We start from the raw sequence: 10,307 nt of genomic DNA on the forward strand, positions 1-10,307 counted from the left end.
TATAATTACCAAGTCCACTCAACCCACTACGGTGAATAAACAGCTATGCAGGCTGGCATGAGACAGCGAGCCATGCTGAAAGCATACCTGAATAATACCATGCCCAGACAAAGCTTTAGACTGTCTATTCSTTTTTCACATACTGTACCTGGATTCACCTGGAGAAAAATTTGAAAGCTAGAGGCCATAAGTATTGTGATGCACAAAAGGATCAGCGGTTAAATTACTGGAATGGAAAACAGTTGTGTCCCACCCTTGCCACAGTTTTTCTTCACACTTTCAAAAGTTAAATAATTCATCAGAACCTCTATTCCTCAGCTGCTAAAATATAGCATTAGTTCCCTCTCTCCTCCATCCTGAACCACTGCCCACCTTGCCCATTTGATTATTCAAGTCAGTAGGGCATGAATTACCTAACTTGATGCACATGTACCACTTAGAGAAGCGGACCACTTCAGCCTCCATACTCAGTAGATCAGTACTTAAAAGCCAYAACATGTAACATGCATTCAACAAAAAAAGAAAAAAAAACAAAAACTTACATTATATTCCCTATTAATAGTCTCCCGATAGTGAAGATAAAGCTTGCTGAAATGCAAATATCAACACACCAAGCGTCCTGCAATCCTAATTACACTTCTACAAAAGCACATTGTTTGCGGACATGAGATCCCTCCTTCTCTCTTCATTAACACATTAAAATGACATKYGTAATATTTCTGACTTCRTCAATGTTCTTGCCTTTAGAAAGTAGTACCAACACAGTACTTTATACCTAAGCAACAGCCAAAACACTCATGGATATACATGTTTAGAGCAATAAAATCCCACTWTTAAAAAAATATGCCTAGAACACCAACTGTGACAGTATCAAAACATGCTAATTATTACATATTTGCTGTGTAACTACCATTTAAAAAAACACAGTTGTTTGCAATACCAGATGAAATACAAATATTGCAAGCACATAAAGAAGCACCAGGATACACAACCATTACATACACCATGGCTGTAATTTACACATATAAGCATAGTACAACCGTGAACTACAGAATGTGTCACCCATTACACCTTAAGTGGATCCTAAGAAGCTGCACTCTAGTAACACAAAAACCAAAATGCATACAAAGAAAACCAAAACACTGACCCTAAAAAAAAATCTATGGCTCATTTAAAACAACCCAATGAACACACTTCAAAAAAGTGACACCTTCAAAAAGGGCTGGAAAATCATAACAGAATTTACTGAATTTCATCCAACTTCAACTTGCTCCACAGGACAGTACACTAGATAACAAATAAGTAATAGAAAATGAACAATATACTTTTGAAAAAACCAAAAACAAAACCCAAACATAAAGGAACAACTCAGATATAAATTTACAGAAATTGGAGAGGCTGCCCACTTCCTGGAACGCCTTACAAATGTCTCCTGGTACCAATTCCCAGTTTCTCAATTCCCAGTACTGCCATTATATAAGACAAACACTCTTAATTTTTTTTCAAGCAATATTTCTCTGTTTCGATGAAAACAGATCAAGCCAAAATGTTTCCAAAGTTATTAAAAAAAAACAAAACCACTTTACTACACTGAGACTAACCTGCYAAAATGTTTTCCTGCGTAATTATTTTTCAGTTTGTTATAAATGAAACTGAGGTTATTTAATTATGGATTAGTAGGAAATTAACATTAATGTCAATACTGAAGGGACAGTCAGCATATACTAATTCACAGTGTCTAAAACTATTTTTAAACAAACAAAACCTACAACTGTAAGAAAAACAAAATATTCTCACTGTGCACTAATTTGTAAGCTTCATAAAAGCACAGATAAGCAYGCTGTTAATTCTGTGAACACATGTGGCCTTTACACAAAGGAAATACCATTTTTAAAATCAGCTGGAAAACAAAAGGGCTGCATAACCATGAGAGGTACCAGACTACAACATGGCATATTGTGTGGAACTACTTCATCTCTCTAAATCGACTTCAACATCAATACTTTTAAATGGAAACATGCTTCAGATTTTGTCCACAGGATATGACAAACTGATTAAAGTCAATGAATAGGAATTAACAAGCATCTTATACCCAATACATCAGACCAGCCACATCAACCTACATCTGTATAGATGCCAATTACAGCTTATGAAACGATGGTTTGTCACTGCAATCAAGTCAACTTTGGCTAAATACTGGAAACATCATCCAAAAAAAAAAAAAAAAAAAAAAAAAAAAAAAAAAAAAAAAAAAAGGAAGAAAAAAAAAGAAGGAAGAAAGAAAAAGGAAATGCTTTGCAATTCACTTCCCATACAATAGATATCCTCACCCTCCCCCCGAAGTAATCTTTAAGCTTCATCTCCTGACAAAACGTCTTCCTGGGAGAAAGAGACGTMAAGACAGTAGCAGGRTTTTTGTTTTGGGKTTTTTTTTCCTACTTCACATTAATGTTCTTGTCAACTACGGAAGCATAACAGTGAGCACTTTCTCCTACACGAAACTGACTATGTTARATTTCCAGCATTTCAACCAGCCTGAAAGGTGATCTCTCTATTTCCCTCCCCTCTGCCCCAAAACCACACTAACTGCAAACTATGATTTTCAAGCTCCYTTTTYYKSMAAAWWAAMMAAAAAAATTTTGGCAATAGAAAATCCCATTCCTCTGTCACACATACAGTATGCACACCATCACAGGGAAGTTTGATTTCTTCTGGTTTATCACATATCCAATGCAGAGGGCAACATTACAATATTCCTGACCCTTATTCCACACCTTCAATAATTCATAAAATCATATAGATCTCAAGTATAATCTGCTTTTTTGATTTGCTACGCCCAGCAGCAGAGCTCGGCTTAGTTCACAGTACTACAGCCCCTACATCCKACAAAGCAGAACTACCAAAAATGGGGGACTACAGACCTGGAGCATGAATAGAACCTGAACAGAACCCTAAATTAACGCTCTAGACATGAAGACATCTTCCTCCATCCCACAAAGAGATCCAAGTTTTCTTATTATTAAATTCTGTCAATGTGTGGTTTCATTAAACTGAAGTTCCTGCTGCAAAGGCCTCGTGCAATCTCCTCCAAGCCAGTTCACACCCTACTGAACCCTCCAAAAATAACGAGTGACTTCTTGCACCCAGGCACCAAATTTAARCCCAGAACAGGCTCCTCCTGCTGCAATAGCACCCAGGCAGGTAACRGAGTTAAAACCCAGGATCTCCTGTCAGTCTCCCCAGACAGGTACCCTGCTCCTGCCACCTCAACCACAGGTAACCACGGAGCATGGCCAGGCCCCACAGAGCACTCACTGCTACAGCCTGGCAGCCTCTGGAAAAGGTTCAATAGCGGGTGTGCTCCTCTCACATGGAGGAGAGCACGGATAAATGTCTGCCTTTGTGAAGGATTCCTCTGGAAACATGACTCAATGGTTTTCCTTACCTTACAGAAACACTTGCACATAAATCTCACACTGTAACGTGCTGCCATGTAGATTCTTAAATCACTCAGTCAGGATTTCATAATTATGGAGTCTAGGGTCTTTGTTAGCTGTTGTTGCTCCATGCACAAAAGGAAACATTTTGTTGCTATCACTGTAAAACCTATTAATTAACTGCACGCTTATACGGCCACAGTTTCTACAATAAAAATAACTGCTACATTGAATTAAAGCGGTCTGCTAGATTAATTGTTCTAAAGCTTTCAATAGAGCATAAATTGCATGCAGCTTCACACATACAGAAAAGGAATGAAGTAGAAAATACCTTAAAAATAGCAACTTCTTACTGATCGGTAAGAGAAACACAAGCACATTCCCTCAAAGTAAAAAGCACAAACAAAACCGAAACTGGTTCAAGCCAAGAAATTCCTCTCGAACATCTCTGCACTGAACAGMAACGTTTTAATCCTTTTACTTCCTTAAATAATCTGCCTTTCTCAGAAGTTTTACCTAAGAACATGCTTTGTGAGTTACTGTGCAATTCATAAATGTACAAAATACCATCTGAAAACTGAGGTGAAAAAGCAAAATATTTGGTTTTGTTGGGKTTTTTTAGTATTCACTGCATGAATTTGCACTTTAATACAAAAAAATAACATACAAYGATGTTTCTAAAAACGTATTTCAAAGCTAGCAAAATGCTTCAAAACTTCAGACAGAACATACTAACACTATAATTGACTGGCAATAAATAAAATGTATTACACATAAGAAAGGTACAAAACTCAACTAATAGGCTGAATTGCTGCTTGGACTACTTAATTTTACAGTACACAAAATACAACTTAACTCAGGGATTTTATGCGACAGATGATCTAATTAGATGTGAAGCTTTTATTTTCTATCTGGCATCCTTAAGCTCTGTCCCGTATGGGATTCAGTCTAATATTCCCGRTAGCCTCAGCAGCATTTACAGGGCAGACGCAAGTTCTGGTCCACCAACAGTTAACGTACATTTTCTAACTGGTCTGACATGTCACTCCCCTACCTTTCTGATTAATGGGAAGAAGCGCTCTTATAAATAACTCTGAAAATCGAAAGGAAACCACGAGATATTTTTTTTTAAATATAAGTACAAAGCAAAGTGTACTTGCTTTTCCTTCCATTCCTCCCCCTTCCCCCCCATGTCCTGACATTGAGCATTTCCAATCCTGCCAGAAATAAACACCAAACACAAGTAAAGGTCTAGGCTATCCAATTCAACACGCTTCGGAGTGAAATCTTTAGCTCGACCAAAACCAGCAGCARAAGAAAAAAAAAAATTCTCCACGCTACAGCCCGAGCACAACAATGGGATGAGCAGTGTCAAACGCCAGGCTACTGACAGGAACAAGCCAGGAAGCAGGAACCAGAGGAGCACCGGTCCCCTCTGCTTCAGCCGTGCGGCATTTTAAAAACAGTTCCACTCATTCTGTTASCCGAACGTTTCCCTGGCGTTGGTGTTTAAGCACAGCTGGCAGACACTCGGCCCGCACAGCCTTTGTCAGCAGCTCACGGACGGGCAGCAGAACGTGCCACAGGTTGATAGGGAGGGCACCGGCGCTGCAAAGCAGCAGGAAAGCGCCCAGAAAGAACTTGCGATGCGCAGGAGAGTTTCCCTCAGCCTTCACCGGGGGCTCCACGCTCCCCACATTCGCTCCCGGTGTTTGTTTCGTGTTTACCTCCCCCCGCTTCTCTTTCTCCTCCCTGTCCGGCCATCTTGGGCCGACAGGAGCAGCCATTACTTAACTAAATGACAGGGCCAACAACTTTCCAGAGAGATAAACACCTCTCTCCGGACACCGGGCCGGGCAGCAGCAGCCCGCGGGACGCCCCGCTCCCTGTCAAGCCGGGCCGGCGGGCGGGACGCGGGGCTCGGCGAGGACCGGGCACGCTGGCGGGAGGCAGCGGGGCCCGCAGAGTAAACAAGTCACTCTGACGGGCTCCGGGAGCCGCTGGGCGCCGCGCCCGCCCCGGCCCGGACCCCACGCTCCCTGTGGGCTCCGGCCCCGGCTCCGCTCCCGGCGACTGGGGGCGAAAATCACAAGGGAGGGTCGGGGGAGAGGCAACGTCAGCAGCGCCGAGCGCGCCCTCCCTCCTTCGCTCGCTCTCCCCCCGCTGCCGCCTCCTCCTCCTCGTCCTCCGCCTCCCCCCCTCCGCCCCCGCGCCCCCTCCCCCGGCCCGTCCGCTCCCGGCCCCGGGCTCCGCCACTTTCCCGTCCCGGGGCTGGACGGGCACCCGCATGGCCACGCTCCCCTCGTCCCGCTCGGGGAGAATGGCGGGGAGGGGGGGCAGGGGGGGGGGAAAGGAAAGGGGCAAAGGCGGCAGCAACGCGCGGAGACCCCGCGGAGGTGGCGGTGCCCCCCGCACACCCCCTGCACACACTCACCGTGCGGGCCCGGGGGTCCCGCGGGAAGGGGCGGCGGGGCCGCCTCGCTCCCCATCCCCCGTTTCTCCCCCCCCCCTCCCCCCCATCCCCGCTCCACATCCACCCTCGCGCTTACCTTTAACAGCAAGGCCTTCGTTCTGGCGCCATCTTCATGAAGCCTCAGAAATCCGAAGAGCCGGCTGCGAGGAGGGGAGCGGGCGGGAGGGAGGGGAGAGAGAGGCACCGGCGTTAGCGAGAGTCAGCGCGGCGGGCGGGCGAGGGCAGAGCGCGGCCCGGGAGCGGCGGCACACGGGGAGCCGCGGGCAGGGGAGCGGGGGGACACGGAGGGAGCGCGGGCCGAGCCGGGACACGGAGGCGGCCGGGGCGCAGTGGGGAGCGGGTACCTGTCGAGGCCGGATAGGGCTTCTCTCTCCTGGGCTGTCAAGCTGGCGAAGTCCTCCTCGCTCTGGCCGCTCGCTTTCCCCGCCGCCATTTTCTTTTCCTCATCACCGAAAGGAGCAGCAGAGGCGGCGGCGGCGAGCGACACTCCGCACGATTTCATGGAAACGCAGCGTAATTAACTCGCGGATCGCACCCCCCCCTCCCTGCGCGCCCCCAACACCCCCCAGCGCCGGGCGGGGCGGGGTGCCCGACACACACACACACCACAACTTTTATTACAACAACAACAGCCGGCAGGGAGGGGGAGGGAGGGAGGGAGGGGAGGGGAGAGGGAGGGAGGGAGGCGGGGGGAAGCCCCGCTGCTCGGAGGAGGAGGGAGGGAGGGAGGGAAGGAGGGGGGAGGGAGCCCCAGCGCTGGAGACTCGGGGGAGGAGGAGGAGGCGGCGGCTGCGGATGGCGGCGGAGCGGTGTTTACATCGCCGCTCGCCGCCGGCGGCGCGGGGAGCCGGGGTGTCGGGGAGCCAGGGGGACCCTCCCTGCCCGCCCCGCGGCTCAGGGTGTGTTTTGCCGCCCGTACAAACTTCCCCGGAGCCGCTGCCCAAAGTTGTTGTAATTGTGTCACACCGCGGACCCTGCGCGCCGCCACCGCGACCCCCCCGTCCCGCCCCGCCCGCCCGCGTCCGCGCAGCCAATCGGCGCCGCCGCCGAGCCCCACGTGACCTTTGTTGACTTACGTCAGTCATAGCGCTCCACCGCCGCTGCGCTCCGGTTTGGTTGGCCCTCGCCGCCCGCCTCCCCCGCCGGCCTCGCGCCATTGGTCGGTGGATGAGCGGTGGGGCGGGGTTTCGGGGAGCCGCTGTTTTTGATAGGTCGAACGGGCCGTCAATCAGACGAGCTTTTAGATTAGCGAGCACCAGYAGGTTGCGGTGCGCCTTTAAAACCGGCCGGCGGGGGAGGGGGGAAATGTCGGGAGTGGCGGGCGCTGKGGTGGGAAGAGGAGGAGGAACGAGGGCGGGCTGCGCTCACGGGTGGAGTTGCGTAACGGGGGCTCCGGGCTGGGGGAGTGGACGCCGCTGAGGAAGGCGCCATGTCTCACCGGTGGGGGGCGGCAGGCACGCTCGCACCCCCCGCCCCGCCCTGCCTCGGGCGTGGCGCTCTTGGCATAAACGGAAAATAAAGGCTTCCCGGAGCGGGGACGGGACTGWAGGGGACTGCGAGGGGGATGCGTGGGCGGCGGGTAACGCTCGTGCGGAAGGGCGGGGGCCGCCCCCGCCGTTGGTTTCGCCCACGCCCCCCCCCTCCCTCCCCCGGGAGCCCGTGACAGGTGGAGCGGCCCCTGCCGGCGCGCGCGCGCCCCCGCGGCTGTCACGTGGCGCGGGCTGCCGCGCGCGCTTGGCGCGAGACTCACGGCAAATCTCGCGATGTCTCGCGGGCGTGAGGGCGGGGTGGGCACTGCCCGTGCACAGCGGCCGCGGTGGAAAAGCGCGAAGGACGGGATTGGCAACACCCGGGAATTTGGGCTTCTCGGGATACCTCGTGCGTGAGTAAAACTCTGAATTTCTTCAGTCGCGGAAGGGAAAGGGGTTCTGCTGCATGCTTCCCCTGCTTCGTGTGGCTGAGTGCAGCAGAAGATTGTGGCTGAAGATTTACCTGGGCATCRTAGAATGGCTTGGATTGGAAGGGACCTAAACGATCATCTCAYTCCAGTYCCCTGCCGTGGGCAGGGACACCTTCCACTAGACCAGGYTGCTSAGAGTCCCATCCARCTGGGYGGTGAAYGCTTCCAGGGATGGGACATCCRTGCYTGTTCCTGTGCTTCCACACCATCCTTGGGTTCCKTGGGWCCTCGACCCYTCCCRGCTCAACCAGGARCCCCAGGGACCAAGTTTCTCTTTACAGTATCACACAGCCAGGAGGCATTAGGGTTTTTTAACTTAGATGTTTGCAAATTTTTTGATYGTGGCTCTGCTGTGGTGTGTACAAGGAGGTGAATCCTGTTGCATGGAGGGCACAGTTTATCCCTGTTATGTTGGAAATGGATCACAACAGCCTTCCATAACAGCACCACATTTCTTCTCTGATTTCTGGCTGAATGTCCATCTGGGCTGGCTTTTCCCATTTTAATTTCCTGTTTGATGACTGCCAGGTGCTCTAAAGCAAAAGTAAAGCCATCAATTGCCATTGGGAATTGGGTGAACAAGGTCAAAGACCAGCCTGTGCAGGGGCTGCTGCTGCTTGCTSGTTCTCCTTTAATTGCCATTCTCCAGTCATGTGCTTACAACACTGAACAACACTTCTGCCTCTGTAAGTGTTACACTAACATGTGTCAGTGATGTTTTTCAGGTGGATCATCACACGTTTTCTGGTCCTGATGGTGCAGGAGGGGAGACCTGGTCAAGACAAAAGCCTAAATATTGCAAATGAAGACTCAGAGCAGTGTGTCCATGCTCTTCTTAACACCAGACTCTTGTAATGTAGTTCTGCTTTCTGAAGCAAGTACCTGGATTTGTTAGTGTTGCATTTCTTCATAAAACAGTCAGCAGCCAGTTTAAGARTATTTATATAAGAAATAGGCGTTCGTGTTGAAAGGACTTACAAGTTTGGATTCCATATAAAACCCAGATTATTTTTGGTTCTGGGAATGGGCCATAGTGCATTAGTAGTGGAAAGAAAGCTATGATCAAACATCTGTGTTCATCCATATTGTCCATGGCTTTTCTGTCATGGATTTTCACAGCAGAGTTTCCTCAGGTGCCAAAATCAGCGCCAAGAGCTTGGTTGGGAATGTGCCACAAACACAGGATTTTGGTGCTGGTTGTTTTTGAGGCTCCTGACTCTCAGGTGTTAAGTTTCCCCTTTGCAGTATCYTGAGTATAAATCAGCAGGAAGAAGTGCAGGCAAAGCCATTTCTCAGTGGAAGGAAGGGATTGCTAAACTACAGAGCAAACGAGGAGACTGTAGAAGCAGAGTCCTAGTCCAGCTGAAACTTGAGTGATCCTGAAGTCATAACAACTGAATTTTCTAGTACTGTTAGTGCTGCTCTTAGCCCCTCATAGCCTGCTTGAATTGCTGGGATTGAATTTCCAGATGCCTTTATTTGTTTATTTATTTGCTGTCACTTCCAAGTCGGGTAACAAATTTGAAGCAGCCGTAGATCAGTCCTTCTTGGATGCAATGGAAGTGTCATGGTCTTCTGTAGTCCATGTCCAGTCTGCAGGAAGATGTATCTGTGGAAAAACTACAGTGGTTTGAAATTGGGTATATAAATTCAAATTGGGTTTTCATTCCTGCTGTTTGAAGTTTTGGGTAGCTGCAAGCCTTGACCTTTTAAGCAATTGAGGGCAGTGGTCATCTCCTTACTCAAGAGTCTGAAGGAGCTCAGGAGCCACATGTGATCTCTACTGACACTTCTGTTTAAAACAGTATTTTGAGGTATGGAGTCAACATTATGCTCCCTATGGCTTAGGGGACCTCTGACTATGAGACAAATCCTTTTTTCACTACAGCAGGCAAAATGTGACAAGGCAGTTTTGGATTCATCTGACAAAGTGCACATATGGAAAGACAGCAAAGAAAAAACCAGGCTGACCAACAGAACCCACAGGATGCCATTTTGTGTCCTAGAAAACAAATCTAACACTTGTGGTTTTGCCATCTTGCCAAATTTTAGTCAACATGCCTGAAGTGCCTGGCTGTTTGGCATGTGAGGGAAAGCAGCGTAAACAAGTAAAACCTGGCAATAGGTTAGTCAGGGAGAAAGCAGTTTTGATAACACTTTCCTTTTTCTGCATTTGTTTTCCTTACTGTTGTTTTCTTCATTTGCTCCAAGGTAAAAGAAGAAAAGCTTGAATTACTAAACTTCTAATATTTAGTACAAAAAATCCTCTGGTGTTTCATTTTCATAGCATTAGCAGTGGCTTCTTTATTGTCCATGAGTTCATAGTAAGATGGATTGCAATTTACATATTCAGTGTACTACCAGCATTAAAGTTCTGATGAGTGTTGTGTGATCATCTATGTTTAACCAGCATATGGTGGTCAAGGAAGTGGGAAAG

General features: G+C 48.6%; 2 protein-coding genes across 9 annotated transcripts in view; one reads left to right on the forward strand and one right to left on the reverse strand.

Moving 5' to 3' along the window:
- The window catches only part of KDM6A (lysine demethylase 6A), a 150,981-nt gene extending 144,432 nt beyond the window's left edge, over positions 1-6,549 (reverse strand). For 4 of the 8 annotated variants that reach the window (XM_057378217.1, XM_057378218.1, XM_057378215.1 and 1 more), the window contains exons 1-2: positions 6,255-6,548; positions 5,987-6,050 (exon numbers count right to left, since the gene is read on the reverse strand). In XM_057378217.1, coding sequence (XP_057234200.1) covers positions 5,987-6,050; positions 6,255-6,412 — 222 coding nt within the window. In that variant the 5' untranslated portion in view covers positions 6,413-6,548. Of the gene's footprint in view, positions 1-5,986; positions 6,051-6,254 lie in introns of all 8 variants that reach the window. The other 4 variants (XM_057378219.1, XM_057378220.1, XM_057378216.1 and 1 more) reach the window with 2 other exon arrangements.
- Positions 6,550-7,673: 1,124 nt separating this feature from the next.
- Positions 7,674-10,307, forward strand: part of FUNDC1 (FUN14 domain containing 1) — a 45,728-nt gene continuing 43,094 nt past the window's right edge. The window contains exon 1 of the mRNA XM_057378212.1: positions 7,674-7,697. Coding sequence (XP_057234195.1) covers positions 7,674-7,697 — 24 coding nt within the window. The remainder of the gene's footprint in view (positions 7,698-10,307) is intronic.

Source organism: Malurus melanocephalus, unplaced genomic scaffold (genome assembly GCF_030028575.1).
Source record: "Malurus melanocephalus ecotype Western Australia unplaced genomic scaffold, MMel_1.1 scaffold_348, whole genome shotgun sequence".
NCBI classification, from domain to species: Eukaryota; Metazoa; Chordata; class Aves; order Passeriformes; family Maluridae; genus Malurus; species Malurus melanocephalus.